Genomic DNA, 19,532 nt, shown 5'->3' with positions numbered 1-19,532 from the left:
TAAAGGACAGGCTTTGAGGCACTCTGTAAATGACAGGGAGTTCTAAGAAAGGCTGCAGGGATTCTCCTTATCAAGACCACTCATCTGTCAGGCATTCTGCTTGAGCCTTTTTTCTCAAACCTTTGCAACAGCAGTTGAGGGTAGATATGCACACCCTTATTTTACAAATAAGGAAACTGAGATGGATTCAATAACTTGCAAAAAGTTACACAGCTAGTAAGTTTTAGAACCAGGATCCAAACTGTATAAGGTAAAAAGTTTTGGTTGCAAACAACAGAAATAGATTCTAGCTAATGGAAGCTAAAGAGGAGATTGATTTATTGTATCAGCTGGCTTACAAAATGAGTAAGAAAGGACGAGGGGCTTCCGAAGGTTGAGGCAGCAATAACAGCTTGTTAGTCTGCTCAGAGCACCTATGGTACTTTGAATGACCACCTCAGCTGTAAAGTAAGGATAAGCCAGCATCAGTAAACTGGCCTAGGGGAATTCCCTGGCAGCTCCAGTGGTTAGGACTTGGCTCTTTCACTGCTGTGGGCCTGGGTTCAATCCCTGGTCAGGGAACTAAGATCCCACAAGCTGAGTGGTACAGCCCCCCCCCCACCAAAAAAAAAGTAAACTGGCCTAGCTTGGTCTCATGACTGGGGAGGGGGAGGCCACCTTGATTAACCAACAGAGCAGACTCTAAATAATGAGGGAAAAGTAATTCCTAATGGAAACTAGAGTGCTTTAATCAAATGAAGGAAGACATATTTAGTACTGGACATCTAAAAACAGCACATTTCCCCCATTAAACCCAAATCTGTCTGTATCCAAAGTCTTGGCTTTATCTGTTGTACCATTCTACCTCTTAAATATGGTATCAAGCTAGAACCCGTGTTACCTAGATGTCAGAAAGATAAGAGGGGAGGAAGAAGGTCACAAGGGACAAAGATAGAGTGTTTTCATATTGCACTGTGATTTTATAAATACTTCTTCTTTCTGGCCAATATGGTATGTTCTTAGCTAGGAGAGATTCTGGATTTCTCCCATGGTTCAATGAAAATCAAGCAGAGTTAAATAGACCTGGGTCTGATTTCCAGTTCTCCGCTTAGTGTCTGTATAAATTTGGGCAGAGAGTATTATTTCAGTGAGCCTCATTTTCTTCATCTGTAAAATGAGCTAAAACCCACCACCTCACCAGATTGTTATGAGTTTTATTTATTTATTTATTTGTTTGTTTATTTTTGGCTGCGTTGGGTCTTCCTTGCTGTGCGCAGATTTTCTCTAGTTGCGGCAAGCAGGGGCTACTCTTCGTTGCGGTGCGCGGACTTCTCATTGCGGTGGCTTCTCTTGTTGTGGAACATGGGCTCTAGGCGTGCGGGCTTCAGTAGTTGTGGCATGCAGCCTTCAGTAGTTGTGGCTCATGGTCTCTGGAGCACAGGCTCAGTAGTTGTGGCACATGGGCTTTGTTGCTCCGTGGCATGTGGGATCTTCCTGGCCCAGGGCTTGAACCCGTGTTCCCCGCATTGGCAGGCGGTTTCTTAACCACTGCGCCACCAGGGAAGCCCTGTTACGAGTTTTAATTGAGCAAACATAAAAGTTCCTGACATATAAAATGTTCCCAATAAATGTTAGCCCTCCCATTCCCTGGTCCCAACGTACTAAAAGATTATATGGTATTAGTGTTTTTAGTATTCTGAAGATTATATGATTCATTTCTTCTACAGGTATAGTTTTTCTTATGGAAGAATATCCAGTTATTTCATGATGGCATTTGCACCTCCAAAAAACATAGGTGGTCCCAAAATGCAGGCAAAGATGAGTACCTGGACACCCCTAAACCATCAGCTTTTGAATAACCGGGTAAGTGATAAGAGCTATTTTATCAGTTGGGTCCACACCTTAAAGAAAAAATAGTATTAAAATCTTGGTTATCAAAATATAAACATTAATTGTTTAGGACTGTGTAATGGATAAAAAAACAAAATGAAGGACTTTTTCAGAAACTTTAACTGAACGCTTGCTACATGGCCAGGGTTGGCAGTAGACACAGAGTTCCTGCCTAGAAAGGAAGGTCTTAGATTTGCTCTTTCCTCCACTGTCACTCCTCCTCTCCCTCACCCCAAATGCCTTTTCCCTTCTATCACTGGTTCTTTGCAGGAACCACCGGAAATGAAAGAGGAGGGGGTGATGTGTAAGGAGTTCCCCCCAAAATAGGTTTTCTTGCTAGAGTTGAGGTTACTGGATAAAGCTGTACATTTAACCAAGTAAATAAAATGAGTCAATGTCAGCTGATTACTCACATTACTGGGATTCTCCTAAGAAGTTTATTTGCCACCTGCGTTCTGGGGAGGTGCCAGCAGAATACACCAGAAAAAGCATTGCAAGTGTGGACAGCTGGGTATCATGTGGGCATGAGAGATTGCCAACCTCTGGGGATTTCTACTCCTGCTTCAATTAGGGGCAGAATTTCCAACAGGTCTGTGAGCTCCTATATCAATACTTATATACAAGGACCATATCTAGTTGACAGTAAATTACGATCATCAATAAAACTGACCTCATTATCTTGCTCCTACACACCAGTTCCTCCCCCTAAGGAAGGGCATCACTTTACACCAAATCACTCAAGCTGCAAATCTTCCTTCTCCCTCTTGGGTCCAGGGTTTGGTTTTCCCCATCTTACAAGCTAATAACTTAGCCTGTTACTTATGGCAAAGTCACTACTGTTTTACAGTAGAAGACAAGAGATGCTTGGGTCAGAGACAAAGAACTTTCTTACAATGCAGCAAGGGGCGTGAGCATCATGTTTGCACAGGTTCTCCTGGCCCACCTTGTGCCACAGGGGTGACGCAGAGACCCAGATAAATACTACGCACACAGTGGGTCTGCACCACAGCTGAGGAACAAGGAGCCCAGGGAATCCACTGCTTTCAATACTGAGCATTAGCAAGGCTGATCTTGGTTCTAAAGGGAGTTAGTACCTCACCCCTCAAGGTTCCTTGCTGCCAGCACAGCCTGGAGTAATGGCCCAAGAAAAGGGCAGTCAGGACCTTGCACTCCTGGCATTTCAAGATATTTAGGCAGTGAGAAGCTCAGGAAGGAGTGTCTGCCACTGCTCTGCCTCACTCCCACATGCAATTTGTTTTGCAGCTCTGAGTCTTCCTCCTAGGTCTCTTCATCCGGACCCCTTTTCTCCTTTCACTGCGTACCTCCAGCTCCACATTCTCAGTTCACGCCCTCATCACCCTTTGCCTGGCACATTGTAGTAACCCCCCCAACTGGTTTCACTGCCTCTATCCCTAGCAATCCATCCTCTCTTCTGATCCCAGAATGATCTTTCTAAAGTACCAAACTAATCCTATTAACTAATCCTATTAAGTAAGACTGATAACACGCTGCTCCAAAGGGTAAATTCCAACCCCCGCCCCACACATAGCACTGAGGACCCTTCATGAGTTGACTCAACCAGCATCACAGTTCAAGCCCTGCCTCTGCCTCCTCTCATCCTACATCTGGGCCAAGCTCTCTCATCCCCTCCACGCCTTTGTAGTGCCCTCCTCATGGCCTCCTGTAAGAGTTATCTGAAATGTCATTTCTCGGGGAAGCCTAATCCCCTTTGCTTTTCTTTCCTCTCATGACTGTTTACCGACTTCTCCACTTGACTCTAATGTGTTTTTATATGATTTTTCTTTTTTGTTTTTTAGGCCGTGCCGTGCGGCCTGCGGGATCTTAGTTCCCCAACCAGGGATCAAACCCGTGCCCCTTGCATTGGGAGCATGGAGTCTTAACCACTGGACCACCAGGGAAGTCCCGACCCTAATGTGTTAAGGGTTGCGATTCTGTCTTTTCTCTCTGCATCTCCAGAGCCTGATGTGTTTCCTGAAGCACAAAGAATGGAGTCAGAGGTCAACTGTACTCACTGAGACCTCCTTCATTGACTCTGACCTTCTTGTCCCCACGTCTCTCCTTCCTTAGCCTGGATTTGACCCTTTGCCTCTCTGAACTAACAGCTATGCTAATTGCTCTGGCAAAGCTGGGGCGTCCATCCTGACCCTTTCTGCTCAGGACTTTCCTGTTTCTACTCATTTGATGCAGAACATGAGCAAATTTGGGAGAGAGACAGAGGAACCAACATAGCGATCGGAATACTGAGAAGTAAAAGGGAGAGATACTGGAAAGGAAAAAGATAAAGGAAGTGAGGAAAGGAGATCGAGAAATAGAAAAAAAAAAAGGAGGCACGAGGAGAAACAAAAGGAGAAGCAGAGAGAGAAATCCAGCCTTTACCCAGCCATGAGCAAAAAGCAAGTCTATTGACAGTCTTTTTAAATTCAGCTCAACAATTATTTATTGAGCACCTGTTTGCAATGCTCTTAGTTCTCCAACAGTTTATATAGCAGCTTCTCTGCTTTCTGCCCCCAGAAACTCCAGTGTTTAGTTTTGAAATACGTTTTCTCATAGAATTGTAAAGGTTTTATGCACGTGGAAAAGTGACTTGAATTGAAATACGTATTCGTTGGATGTCTTGATTTTCGGAAATTTTCTTTGAAAAATGAGAAGTCTTCATCGATTTAGCAGCCATGGAGAAAATGTATCTTGATTGTCTGATTGTCTGATTGCCTGTTGCAGGTTGGGTTACTGGAGAAGCAGACTCTGAGATTGGCATGTAGGGCGTTGATGGGGGAAGGCTCTCGGGATCCATACCTGGGGAGGTGTGGGGAGGGAAGAACAGGATGTAGATTTTGGGCAGAGGAAGAAGCTGGGCTGTCAGGCAGTTGCAACAAGGCCTCCATGGACCCTGTAGGACACCCCAAAGATCCTTCAGAGTCTTGCATTGCATCGGGGGCCTGGCCTTTATACTTCCACACTGAGCATTCAGTGGATGGGATCTTAGTCAGGGCAGATCTCTCCAGCTCACGACTGTCGGCCAGCAGCACTCCCAACAGTTGGGGGGAATAAATCCTTCAATCCTGGAGGGGAATCTGGGCCGCGCATCATAGCAAGCATGACACAGCCTTATCTTGGTTCCTGAAGAGCTGTTGTCAAATTTCATGATAATTTCTAAAGATGATATTTATTTTGTTGTTCAGAACTCCCATTTTATTCCAAAATTGCTTTATTTTGGTTTAGTTAGGTTCTAGTTTGGAGTAAAATTATTTTAAAAAACCTTGGCGGACTTCCACTGCAGGGGGTGTGGGTTCGATCCCGGGTTGGGGAACTAAGACCCCACGTGCCACGGTGTGGCCAAAAAAAATTTTTTTTTTAAAATCTTGGCATGTGTATATACCCATATGTCTGTGTATTAATGTACATAGACACACCCATGGAATTTGGATATGTATATACCAAACTATTAATAGTGGTTTCCCCCAAAGAGTTGGATGGCATGGGAAGGAGGGAGGGAGGTCTTTTAGAAGAGTTTTTGGTTTTTACTTTACACAGTGCAATAATATTTCAAATTTTAAAACAATTCAAAAAACAAATATAAATAAAAGCAAACAAAGAACAAAAACTCAGAGTTGAAAATACAGGTTCCAGATCAGCTGTACTAATAATCTCCTGCTTGACTTCAGTGAGTCACTGACATCTCTGGTCTTTACTACCTTCCTTTGGAAAATGAGTGGGTTGGGTCAGATGACCTCAAAAGTCCCTTCCAGATCTAACATTCTGACTGTGTGAAAGGGATTAAAAATAGATGGCCAAGGATACAGCTCGGCAGAAGGTGTCCATACAATAACTTCAAGGGCTACTCTGTATTTCTAAAACAGGGCGTTTTGTCACCAATGATCAGCGTAATTTTGAGGTTCTGTTTTTGGTTTTTAATTTTGCCTTTTTTCTGCTCTGTAGTAAAATGTGAAATACGTAACTGTCTCAGACTGAAAGTCACAGGGTTTTAACTTCACAGCAGGCTTTAAGCATAGAGATTGAATTCGAATGTAAACACCTAAAAAAAATAGCATCATCAGTTTAGGCAAATATAACAGATTATAAAATAATTCAGGTATTGTGAACTTTGAGAGAAGGAATGTTTTAAAAGTATGTATTTCTTTGCCATCCAGTGTTTTAATTGAAAATGATCAACATTTCTTTTTGAGTATGGTTCGCACGTGTAGTACAGTACACGTTAAAAGGGTGTTCTGAGAAAAAGCACCTAACTACCATACATCTGTCATAATTTAGGAGCCCCGAAATGTCTTATTCCTAACTTTAATGATGTCACATGGTAAAATATGGAACTGCAGTGTCAACAGACTAAAATAACAACCGTGGGATTTTGACTTAACAGCAGGCTCTGAGTAAACTGTGATGTAAACAGACTACAGCATTCTGCAAGGAAAGAAGACCCACTTTAACGTTTCCGCTTGAAGCCATACGTTTCCCAGCTCTTTTTTTTAATTGAAGTATAGTTGATTTACAATGCTGTATTAGTTTCAGGTGTACAGCCAGCTGATTCAGTTATACAAATATATATATATTCTTTTTCAGATTCTTTTCCCTTACAGGTTATTAAAAATATTGAGTATAGTTCCCAGTGGTAAGCAGTAGGTCCTTGTCGGGTATGTACTTTATATAGAGTAGTGTGTATATGTTAATCCCAAACTCCTAATTTATCCCTCCACCCCCTTCCCAGCTCTTAAAGATGTAAAACCTGATTGCAAATCCTTGGAAGGAAGACTTGCTCCAAACCAGAGAATACATGATTCTGAGTCTGACTGAGGACCTGACAATTAAATAATTTGTCCCAAATTATATTTCTTGTCAAGGGCAGAGTCAGAACCAGATCTGAGTTTGTCTGGTGTTTCTCCTCTCCCCCTTTACTCTCATCAGTTTCCACTTGGGTCTAAATGCCTTTTGGTAAAGAACTGGATTTGCTTGGATCCTGCTTAGACTTGGTTGTTGGCTCTCTAAACACTCCACCTCCCACCCTGTTCCTTTCCTGCCACCTTCTTGCTGACTCTCCTCTCCCCTTCAAGTCAGTGCCCCTTTCTTTCCAATGCCCCCTGTTACCATTGGACACCACGATGGTCATCCCAACCTCCTTTTGAAAGGAGGTTGTGGTCTTTGGATCTAATCTTTTCTTCTTCCCACTGTCAGGCCAAAGTGTGAGCAGCGGTTCACTGAGAATATAGGGCTGGGACTTCCGTGGTGGTCCAGTGATTAACACTCCACACTCCCAATACAGGGGGCCCAGGTTCGATCCCTGGTCAGGGAACTAGATTTCGTATGCTGCAACAAAAAATCCCACGTGCCACAACTAGAGATCCCACATGCCGCAACAAAGATCCCGCATGCCACAACTAAGACACGGCACAGCCAAATAAGTTTTAAAATTAAATAAATAACACATGTATCAATCTGTCCAACTAAATATAAGCTTTAAAAAAAAAAAGGAGAACGTAGGGCTGGAGGTCGGGGGATCTAGGGAGGAACCAAGTATAGAGTTGAGCTGAACAGACAGTCTGGAACCAATGATTAACTCTTTGGGCCTCTGCTTATCCCCTCTAAAATCAGAGGATTGAACAAAAAGATCTTAGGATTCCTTTTAGCTCTAAAATTCTACGACGTCTGAAACTGTTGTTGTTGTTCCATCAGCAGGTGTTTGTTGAGAGCCTGCCGTGGAGCCTGTGGAGCATAGAAAGGAAAGTGGTTGTAATCTACACGGGAAGATGAAATGAACAGAATCACCTGGCAGGCAATAGCAAACCCTAGAAAGTCCAGGTGGAGCATGGGCTGCAAGTGGAGGAGGAGTTGGGAGGAGTGAGGTCAGCGGGTGCCGGAAACGTGCTGGTGCCAGGGACTTGGGCTGGGAATTAGATGACTGATAGGATTTGGTTAGACACAAGAGAAGGGTTCAGGAAATATCTGAATTCTGATTTTTCAGTCTTCTGTATTCTCTAGGTTCTCTTCTATTTTTGTTGTTGTTGTTGTTTTGTTTTGTTGTTTTGGCCGCGCCTGGGGCATATGGGACCTTAGTTCCCCAACCAGGGATCAAACCCGCACCCCCTTGCAGTGGAAGTGCAGAGTCTTAACCACTGGACCACCAGGGAAGTCTGCTCTTCTATTTTCATTTAGAAATTCTGAGTTTCTGTTGCCGTTATTTGAGGGTCTTAGTAGCCCAGGTCGCAGTTAATTAGGGGGAAAGGGAGAATGGTATTCTTTTTTTTTTTAAAAGAAGATAGTGGGTGTAGGAGTTTATTAATTAATTTATTTATTTTGGCTGTGTTGGGTCTTCGTTTCTGTGCGAGGGCTTTCTCTAGTTGCAGCATGCGGGGGCCACTCTTCATCGCAGCGCGCCGGCCTCTCACTATCACGGCCTCTCTTGTTGCGGAGCACAGGCTCCAAACGCGCAGGCTCAGTAGTTGTGGCTCATGGGCCTAGTTGCTCCACAGCATGTGGGATCCTCCCAGACCAGGGCTCGAACCCGTGTCCCCTGCATTGGCAGGCGGACTCTCAACCACTGCGCCACCAGGGAAACCCGAGCATGGTATTCTTTTTCTTCTTCTCTAAAGTATAAAAAGTGCCTGCCTGTGATGTATGAGGTTCCAGGGTTAGTAGCAAAGATGACATTTTACAGGCCTTGAGGTTGTTGTTGAACAAGTTATTTCAATCTCCGTGTCGTATGCCCTTTGAAAGTAGAGTTTGAGAGTCTGAAAAAGGAAGGAAAATATATCTGTTGGAAGAATGAAGCGAGCGCCTCATCCTCCTCCACAAAAGGGAAGAAATAGGCCTGTGCTACTTCCCAAATAGGAATGATCTTAACAGTGCGAGAGAATTTAGATAGTGCCAAGAGGAAGGGAAAAACATCAGGCCCAATTCTGAAAGCTGACAGAGGGTGTAGTGTAGGAGTGAGAGAGACATTCACATCTGTTCACTGCTGTCTCTTACTTCCTCTCCCCAGAACTCCCTCCTCCGCCAAACATTCTCACATTAGTTGTCCCTTCCTCACTCATTCAAATATACAAATGACTGATGCTCAGAAAAACCAGTTTCGAAATACACTCACATTGTACTGATACATTCATAAGGATATTCATTTGTCACGATCACATTCATTTAGTCCGGCAAACGTGAGTCCCTGTAATATGCCCTGTACAGCACTCTGCACTGCACTGCAAGGTGACTAAGACATGGTTTCTATCCTAAATAGTATATAACGACAAACCTATACAGATAAACACTGAGCTGTAAGCCCAGAGGCGCACATATGCAAGTTTCTAATCCTACAAACATATAAGTCATGTACACCCCCCTGATATGTGAACTCATGGAAATATAAAAACAGAGCCACTCACTCATAACTTTCACAGGTTCTTATACTATTGATGCTGAAGTATTTGGGGGAGGTTCTCCATTTTCCTGTTTTTCCTTTGTCAGTTTTTTCATCTCCTTTCAAATGCCAAAAATGATTTCACTTCACAATTCCATTCTTATTTCTTTTTTTTCTTTTTGGCCATGCCAAGTGGCTTGTGGGATCTTAGTCCCCAGCCAGGGATTGAACCCGTGCCCCCTGCAGTGGAAGCGTGAAGTTCCAACCACTGGACTGCCAGGGAATTCCCAGCTTTTCTTATTTCTTGCCTTTAAAAAATTATTTCTTCTTTAAGATGAATTATTTCACATGGAGAAACTGAGAAAAAAGAAACTTTGCCCAAGTTAAAAATAAGTAAAGGTATTTCCCCAGTGGTCCAGTGGCTAAGAGTCCTCACTCCCAATGCAAGGGGCCCGGGTTCAATCCCTGGTCAAGGAGCTAGATCCCGCGTGCCGCAACTAAAAAAAAAAAAAAGAAAAGGTCCTGCATGCGGCAACGAAGATCCCGTATGCCGTAACTAAGACCTGGTACAGCCAAATAAATACATAAAATAAATATTAAAAAAATATAAGTAAAGTACCTTTTCAGGTACAAAATCTGTTTTATACTCAGTAGATATAATGAAAAGCCTGTCAATATTTATTGATACTTTAATGATGTCTTTTTTGCAATGGGTATATTAAACCGTGAAATATGAAATCATTCCATTCTTTTTTTAATTTATTGTAGGTATTTGAAGAAAGAAGAGCTCTGCTTGGAAAATGGGTAACTATTTAAAGTATACTTACTTCTCAGTCAGAAAGGGAAAGACAAATACCATATGATATCACTTATATGTGGAATCTAAGGTATGGCACAAATGAATCTACCTACAAAACAGAAACAGACTCAGAGACATAGAGAATAGACTTGTGGTTGCCAAGGGGGAGGGGGGGAGGGAGAGGGATCGACTGAGAGTTTGGGGTTGGTAGATGCAAACTATTACATTTAGAATGGATAAACCACAAGGTCCTACTGTATAGCACAAGGAACTATATCCAATCTCCTGGGATAAACCATAATGGAAAAGAATATAAAAAAAGAATACAGATATATATATGTATAACTGAGTCACTTTACTGCAAAGCAGAGATTGGTACAACATTGTAAATCAACTATACTTCAATAAAAAAAATAATTTAAAAAAATTAAAAAGTGGGACTTCCAGTGATTAAGACTCCATGCTTCCACTGCAGGGGGTGTGGGTTCAATCCCCGGTCGGGGAACTAAGATCTTGCATGCCGGGTGACACTGCCCAAAAAAAAAAGTATACTTACTTCTATATTGTGTTATGTTATCATGGAGCCCAAAGAATTCAGTTTGGACATAAGGTAATGAGCGATTGCTCATTCCCTCAGAAGTCTGACTGGTACTTTCTGTATGTATCAGTTAAGGTTCAGTCAGAAAAAAAGAAATCATGCCAGTTATTTTAACAGACATAATTTAATAAATAGAACTGGTTAAATAAATACCAGAAGACAGAAAAGACAAAAAGGGAACACTGAGGTACCGTGGAGCTAGAGATGCAGGAAGTAGCTACCACCAGCTTCACTGATACCTCAGGAGCCCAGAGAAAGGACTCTGGAGCTGGGACCATCCCTGTAGGGGACGTCTACAGAATAAAATAGAGGATATCATGGCCAGCTGATTCTGATATATCTGAGGAAGCATGATGGTTCTGGCAGTGTGGAAAAAACAGGATTCAGGAATCAACTGCTACTGCCAGGGTGAAGAGCTAAGGTGATAAGTGCCAGGAACAGCAAGGAAACAGAAAGGAGTGAGGTTCTTCTCCCTCAGTTTCCCTCTAGTGACCCCTCCCCATTGGCAGTATTTAACAGGGAGCCCGCCGTCAAAGGAGAAATTTGGTTTGTGGAGCCCTAGCCTTCCATATTCACAGAATATGGGGTGGGTTTGGATCTGAGAGAGGATAGCTTAGAAACCAGCACAGCTCCCCCACTTAACTCCTTAGCTTCCATATACACCCCTCTACATATACTTAAACTTCCAAAGGAACACTGTAACAACATGCTTTTACCTAACAAGATATGTCTATCCTTAGCACAAAGACTTTCACACTCTTCCTCAAAGGAAACACAGTCTCAGTGACTATTGTCCATCATGATCAAAGTCCCCATCTCTGAGCAATGCGTACTCCTCCTCAAATTCCTCTGCAGTCTCACCTGATAGTCTCTTCACTTCAGAGAACTGAAAACACGGCTATGCAAAAACTTGCACTTTTAGGTGAATAGTCTTTTGGACCTTCTGAAGTTTTAACCGTGTGAATGTTTTTAATCGTGTGAATGTATTACCTATTCAAAATAGTACTAAAATTTTATAAAATAAATTCACTAAAGGGACTTCCCTGGCAGTGCAGCGGTTAAGACTCCGTGCTTCTAATGCAGGGGACATGGGTTCAATCCCTGGTCAGGGAACTAATATCCAACATGCCGCACGGTGTGGGCCAAAAAAAAAAAAAATATATATATATATATATATATTCTAAAATAAATTCACTAAAAATTAATTTTAAAATACTGCAGTCTAGCTAAGTTTTTCTCATATTCTATTTATGTTTTTAAACTAACTTTGCATCTGTTACCAGAAACTTAAAAAAGACATTTATTTAGAATGACTGTATTTGCAGTCATTCCACTTACTACTAGTGGAAATCCCTAAATTAATATAACCAGGGCTAATGTTCAGCCAGTACTCAGTGGTGTGGCTGACCAGCTACTGTCTGTTTTGATTGGTTGTTAGCATTGCCAGTTGTTAAATATTTTCAATATCACCCTGGATGAAGTTCAAGGTCTTCAAACTTTTTAAAAGGTCCTGTTTATTCTTTTCTTTTACCATAACTAATAGAAACATATATTTGCAAAGATCACTAATTATCTATCTACTGCAATTGGCTGAACTACAGGGGGTAGGCATGGTTCTATCATACTCCTTGTTATACATTCCTTGATGCTATCAGACATTTAATAAATATTTTCTAAATGATACTCACTGGTTTTTCTCTTTTGCCTAACAACAAACTTATTCCTTAAATTCACTAGATCACATAGTAATCTTTATACCCCCATGAAAGCTACATCAGTTAAGTTTCAAGGGGATATTTCCAATTTATTTTATTTTATTTTATTTTGCCTCGCCCTGTGGCATGCGGGATCTTAGGTCCATGACCAGGGATCAAACCCATGCCCCCTGCAATGGAAGTGCAGAGTCTTAACCTCTAGACCGCCAGGAAAGTCCCTCCAATTTACTTTAATTCAGTTTTCTCTCTCCATTTTAGTTTTTAGGGTTTTTGTTTGTGTACTTTACAAACAACATTAAGAGACTGATAACATAAGAAATGCATTTTCCAAAAAAAGAAAGGAGAAATAAGGATGTCGATTTAAACATAACATTACTTGGGATATTCATTGTAGGGACTAAGTATTGGTTTTAAAGGTCCATCTAGTATTAGAAATAAAGTCATTTTTTAAAACAATCTGGATAGTAAGAGGCAAGATTTAATATGAGACCTATTCAATGATAAACAATTCAAAAGTATTTTATATTTAGCCATAGAATGTCATTTTTGTTCATACATTTGCACATGGCAAATGTCTGATGTTCTGTACAGTTACAAACAAAATGATTAAGAGAAACTGAAAAAAAGCTCTTCAACTTTGCTGTTCCATGCTATTACTTAATCCGTGTTCTCTTAAATCTTCTCTGCCCTTCAATCCCTGTTAGAAAAGGCAACTACTTCCCAATGGACAGAAAACACCAGCGGAAGTATTTCAGTTGAAAAGATAGTATTTCAGACTTTTTCTCAGCTTCTGCTATGTTGTTAGAAATAATTGTAATGTTATAAAGAATTTGATTAAAGTAGATGGCATCACTTTTAACTTGCTGGAAACAACCATAATCAGAGTTAAAATTCAAAAGAGAAACAGGAAAATATTTTGCAAGTTGCTTGATAAAGATTAATATCTGATGAATGGATAAAGATGATGTGGTGCATATATACAATGGAATACTACTCAGCCGTAAGAAAGAATGAAATAATGCCACTTGCAGCAACTTGGATACAACTAGAGATCATCATACTAAGTGAAGTAAGTCAGAAAGAGAAAGACAAATACCGTATGATATCACTTATATGTGGAATCTAACATATGGCACAAATGAACCTATCTACAAAACAGAAACAGACTCATAGACATAGAGAACAGACTTGTGGTGGCCAAGGGGGGAGGTGGCAGGGAAAGGGACGGACTAGGAGTTTGGGGTTGGTAGATGCAAACTATTACATTTAGAATGGATAAACCACAAGGTCCTAATGTATAGCACAGGGAACGATATACAGTATCCTGTGATAAACCATAATGGAAAAGAATATTGAAAAAGAATGTATATATGTCTATAACTGAGTCACTTTGCTGTACAGCAGAGATTGGCACGATATTGTAAATCAACTATACGTCAATAAAAAAATTGAAAAAAGATTAATAGCTGAGATACATAAAGTTACTACAAATCAATAAGAAAAATACAAATACCCCTACAGAATAATGGGCCAATAGAAGAATGAGAAATACACAAAAATATATGTGGCCAATAAACATGGAAACTATGTTCTTTTTACTAAAATTAGAGAAATGCAAATTAAAATAATGAGATTCCCAACCCCTCTCTTGGTCTATGGGGCAAAAATTGAAGAGATAAATAATATCCAGCGTAAGTAAGCATTCACTGGGGAGTAGTAGGATATGCTTAAAACACAATTAGAGGGAATGTAAAATAATAAAGACTTTTTAAAGACAATTTGACAGGATCTATTAAAATTTTAAATGCAGAATCTTTGAACCTATAATTCCACTTCTGTTTATCTGGACTAGAGAAATATAGACATAGGACATGAAAAAACGTGCACAAGAATATTGCAGTGTGTGTAGGCACGTGTGTGTGTGTGTGTGTGTTTTGGAAACAACCTAAATGGTATCAGTAGTATATTGAATAAATAGATCATGGCATATGTGTACTTCTATGAATGACTGGAGAAAATATCATGCTCTGAAGTTCATTGCATATCTGGACGTTTATGGCTATATTTTGTTTGTTTTTAAAACTGTTGTGTAGTATTCCAAGGGGTGGGTATACTCTTATTTAACTGCTTCCCTATTTTTTAAAATAAATTTATTTATTTAATTATTTATTTTTGGCTGCTTTGGGTCTTCACTGCTGCGCATGGGCTTTCTCTAGTTGTGGTGAGCGGGGGCTACTCTTCGTTGCTGTGCGTGGGCTTCTCATCGCGGTGGCTTCTCTTGTTGCAGAGCACGGGCTCTAGGCGCGCAGGCCTCAGTAGTTGTGGCATGCAGTCTCAGTAGTTATGGCTCACAGGCTCTAGAGCGCAGGCTCAGTAGTTGTGGTGCATGGGCTTAGTTGCTCCGCAGCATGTGGGATCTTCCCGGACCAGGGGTCAAACCCATGTCCCCTGCATTGGCAGGCAGATTCTTAACCACTGCGCCACCAGAGAAGCCCCTCTATTTTATTTTAAATTTTATTGACGTATAGTTGATTTACAATGTTGTATTAATCTGCTGTACAGCAAAGTGATTCAGTTATACATATATATATTTTCTTTTCCATTATGGTTTATCACAGGGTATTGAATATGGTCCCCTGTGCTATACAATAGGACCTTGTTGTTTCAACTGCTTCCCTATTGATGACTGTATGTATACGTAAATGCATAGAATCGCATGAACATCAAACTGTAAACAGTGGTTATTATTGGGGAATGGAGTGAGATTTGATGGGAAGGAATAAAGAGGATTTTCATGTTTAATTCTGCAAGTACCTATCTGAAACTTTTAAAACAATAATGTATTCACGTTTTTATTGTGAAATTAAGTGTTTGATAATAAGATTCAGAAACTCAAGCAGATTGAGATAATATAACCAGTAAGCAAAAAATAACAGGCCTCTGTCTTCATCTTGCCCCTCACTCCCCGGGAACTTTCCTTGCTATTCAGTGTAAGATGAGTGGCACTGACACTCTAGCCACTGTCCTCACTTCCTGAAAGTGCAGCAAGAATCGTTGTAACAACTACTCTGAAAATAGGATTTTCACAATTCTATTGTCAAGAAAGCCCTATAAAAAGGCATTAAAAATAATTATAAAATATAATATGATATGATATAAGATAGTATAGCATAATATAATATAGCATAGTGTCATATAATATATAACATTAAAAAGGAACTAACTGTGAAGTGAGGTACCTACCAGGATAGGAAAGTGACTCTAGCTGCTCCCCAGTCTCACACATTAGATCCCTGGCTACAATGTTATGGCTCTTTTTTCTTGAGAGGTGATGCAAGAGATGTTGGGATGGCTACACACTACCATATGTAAAATAGGTAAACAACAAGGACCTACTGTAAGGCACAGGGAACTATATTCAATATCTTGTAATAACCTATAATGGAAAAAGAATCTGAAAAAGAATCTATCTATATATCTATATCTATATATAGATATAGATATAAAAAACAATCACTTTGCTATACACCTAAACCATTGTAAATCAACTATGCTTCAGTTAAAAAATTAAAATTAAAAAAAGAGATACTGGGAGATTACCAAATTCCTGTACAGCTAACTCTTCCACGGATTATTTACTTTTTGGATTATTCCTAGCACCTTTTAAATTCCAAAGGGATTTTCCCCAACTGTTCAGCATTCTTCTGAGTCATCTACCCACATTCAATTGGTAGGAGTTCAAGGAATGCAAATGAGTTTTCTTTTAGCCTAAATAAACACAATTAGAAAGGAAAATCCCTCAAGGCAAAGAACACCAATCAAAACCAAATATAAATTATCTTTGTTGTAATCAGGGAAATAAATGAGGAACCAATGTAATGATCTTTTTAATCTCTAGAGGAAAATGTTTTAATGTTTTCTTTTATAGATTTCTTCAGCATTTTATAATCCTAATGTTCTTTTATATTCATTCTAAATCACTTGTTCTTCAATCTGAGCTCATTCTCTTTTTGTGGGCATCCAGGAAAGTAATTGAGCTAACCTCAGTCATTCAAAATGTACTTCCCGTCCTTGTCAATGTACAAACCTGGTAATTTTATGCTTTGTAATTTAATTGTTTGCGTATCTATTCCTTTTACATTGATTTACCCCACATACTTATTATTTTTAACATCACTGTGATACTTTATAATATTAACTGCCATGACTACGAATCATGCACCATATTAGGAATTTTAGACATATTTTATTTAATCCTCATGACAATCCTGCAATTTAGATATAATTATTCTTAATGTGTAAATGAAGAAATTAAGAGGTTGTTAGTGAGACTCAAATGGCCTCATTCCCAAATCCACCATCCATCCGTAATGCCATACTTTCTCTTATCATGCTGATATATTAGTTTGCTGAGCTGATCCACTCTTGTTAGGCATTTGGGGTTATTTCTGATTTCTTGCAGTGCTAATAATATCCCATAAAAATTATTTTGTAAGCATAATCATCCTGGGTCCCCACGTAGCTCAGTTTCTACAGAGCCACATAGCACTGCCCAAAAGTAATTTTAAAAATGAATACCAATATTCATTTGGTCTCTCAAAGAAAAATCACAGGGGATCCAATTCAAAACTCATAACAATACTTCCCACATCTGCTTCCTTCATTCCCCAGTTCTCTCACACTCTATAACTGCTGCAGAGGCAATTACAGTCTGAACCCCTCAAACTCCCTACAAGCCCTGCAGCTCTTCTATCTCTGTATGCCTTCCCATTGGCTCTTTATTTTATAGATCAAAGCAGCTTCTTGGGCCTGACCCTTCCCCTGGCCCTGGCCATTCTGGCCCAGCTTCTCTATATTCATTCTAATAATCCAACCCCAAAGGAAAGAAGTCTCATTTTATGGGAGTTGAAAATATGGACTGTGCAGAAACAAACATAGAAGAAATGTGGGAACACTCACACGTGAATATATTTTATTCACGTATTTGTAAGTTAAGGTTTTGGGGTTTGTTTTTTTTTCATTTTAGGATTCCCCATCCCCCCAACCCCACCCCCTGCGCATGAATTATAGTCTCCAAAGTGAGATTCATGGGTCACTGAATAGATCTGTAACAGTGAATAGTTTTAATCAAGAAGTATTCCTACTAAAAAAAAAAAAAAAAAAAAAAAGAAGTATTCCTACTAATTAAATAGATACATCCTATGATTATAACGACGTTGACTTGTCATAAGGCTTATAAAAATACATTTTTACTTTATATGCCTTTTTAGGTGGTCTGTGTATTTTATGATTACAACTAAAGTTTATTATAAAATTCTGATTACTTTATAATAACGAATAAACCTCTGTATGTTAAATGCAATAGTATACAAAATACAAGTAGCCCCAAACTTCCCTGTTTTCTCTTCTCTAACGGCCTAAAGAAGAGAGATTTAGACCCTGGTAATGGCCCCTTCAGCAGCTAGGTGTTCCCCTAAGAGGCTTTCTTTTGGTTTTGGCCAGCCCTCAAGTTCTTACCTCTGATCAGTCACTGATCTTGGGACTGGTTTGGGGTTATCTCTGAGGAAAATTGTGACGTAACCAAAGCTCTTGTTTGGCATGCCCCAGGTGGTTTTGGCATCTCCTTCCTATCTCTGGTACTTTTTTCCCAGGTCCCCCTATCACCTTTTCCTTTGCAATCATATCGATCATTTACATATTAGTAGAACTTTAACCCTGTATATTCCCCTTCTCAGGGATATTTGCTTGCTACGCCTTATCTCCGATTGTGAACACAAAGTTTCGTTTCTCATCCTGGAGTTTTAATCACTAACGAGTTAATAGAGAAACTGTTGGGGGAGAGAGGCTGCCCAAGTGTCTTCTCTTGAGGTTGTACAGACGGTCCCGACTTAGGGTGATGCAACTTAGTGAATTTTCGGCTTTATCATGGTGCAAAAATGATAGACATTCGGCAGAAACCATATTTAAAATTGTAAATTTGGGGGGGGGTTTCAGGCTAGCTGTGTGCAGTAGGATATTCTTTTATGATGCTGGGCAACCAGCAAGCCACAGTTCCCAGTCAGCCACGCGATCATGAGGATACACAGCGAATACACTCACAACCTTCTGTACCCAGACAACCATTCTGTTTTTCACGTTCAGTCTAGTATTCAATAAATTACATGAGATAGTCAACACTTGATTACAAAGTAGGCTTTGTGTTAGATGATTTTGCCCAACTGTAGGCTCATGGAAGTGTTCTGAGCACGTTTAAGGTAGGCTGGGCTAAGCTAGGATGTTTGGTAGGTTAGGTGTATTAAATGCATTTTCGACTTATGATATTTTCAACTTATGATGAGTGTATCGGCACGTAACCCCATCAGAAGTTGAGGAAGATCTGTATTTTATAAGTATATATATTCTCAGTTGATGAATACGGCCAGCTCTCAACTTACTGTTCTTATGTAATTCCAAGTTTTGAGGTCAAGTGCACTTCTGTGTCCATACCCCAGTCTTGCATGGGCTCACCCACGCAAACATGAGAAAGGGCAGATAAGTGGTAAAACGTGGAATTTACTAGCTAGGGAAAGAAATACATGCTATTCATTAGGAATAAATTACTAAACTCACTTTCTATGCCATTCTTATCTCTTCTTTTTACAATGCATCTCTGGTGTCAGACTAAACCTGGAGCTTTTTAAATTTTCTTTTCCTTTTTTTTTTTCCCCCAGTTTGACAAATGGACAGACTCTCAAAGGAGAAGAATCCTGACAGGGCTGTTAGAACGCTGCTCCCTGTCACAGCAAAAGTTCTGCTGTCGAAAGCTTCAGGAAAAAATTCCAGCAGAAGCTCTGGATTTTACTACCAAGCTTCCAAGGGTGTTATCTTTATATATCTTTTCTTTCCTGGATCCCCGAAGCCTTTGTCGTTGTGCACAGGTAAAGACAAAGAAGCGGTGTATGGCATCTTGTAAAGACAAAATGCTGAAACTTGAGAAAAAAAAAACAGCACGTACACAAAACCAAGAAGTAGATGAGATGCTCAGTATGATTAGTCTGTACAGTTTGAATTAACCCTCATCTCCTTTGTGTCTGACTCTGCATTTAGTGCTCAAGAGCAGGAAAAAGTGTAAGACACTACTAAGTGTCCACAAAATAGTATTAACTAGCTGGGGAAACAAATACACATGTACGT

At 40.1% G+C, this 19,532-nt stretch overlaps 1 protein-coding gene across 4 annotated transcripts in view; it reads left to right on the top strand.

Moving 5' to 3' along the window:
- FBXO16 (F-box protein 16) overlaps positions 1-19,532 on the top strand; it is a 57,472-nt gene that overhangs the window by 3,715 nt on the left and 34,225 nt on the right. For all 4 annotated transcript variants that reach the window (XR_009564409.1, XM_060301308.1, XM_030879123.2 and 1 more), the window contains exons 2-4: positions 1,707-1,842; positions 10,016-10,051; positions 19,070-19,276. Coding sequence is in view for 3 of the 4 variants with exons in the window: in XM_060301308.1 (XP_060157291.1) it covers positions 1,744-1,842; positions 10,016-10,051; positions 19,070-19,276 (342 nt within the window). In the remaining variant the exon portion in view is untranslated. The remainder of the gene's footprint in view (positions 1-1,706; positions 1,843-10,015; positions 10,052-19,069; positions 19,277-19,532) is intronic.

The sequence above is a fragment of the Globicephala melas genome, chromosome 6 (assembly GCF_963455315.2).
Source record: "Globicephala melas chromosome 6, mGloMel1.2, whole genome shotgun sequence".
In the NCBI taxonomy this organism is placed as follows: domain Eukaryota; kingdom Metazoa; phylum Chordata; class Mammalia; order Artiodactyla; family Delphinidae; genus Globicephala; species Globicephala melas.
Note: the sequence above shows the minus strand (reverse complement) of the source record. Positions and strands in the feature narration are given on the sequence as shown.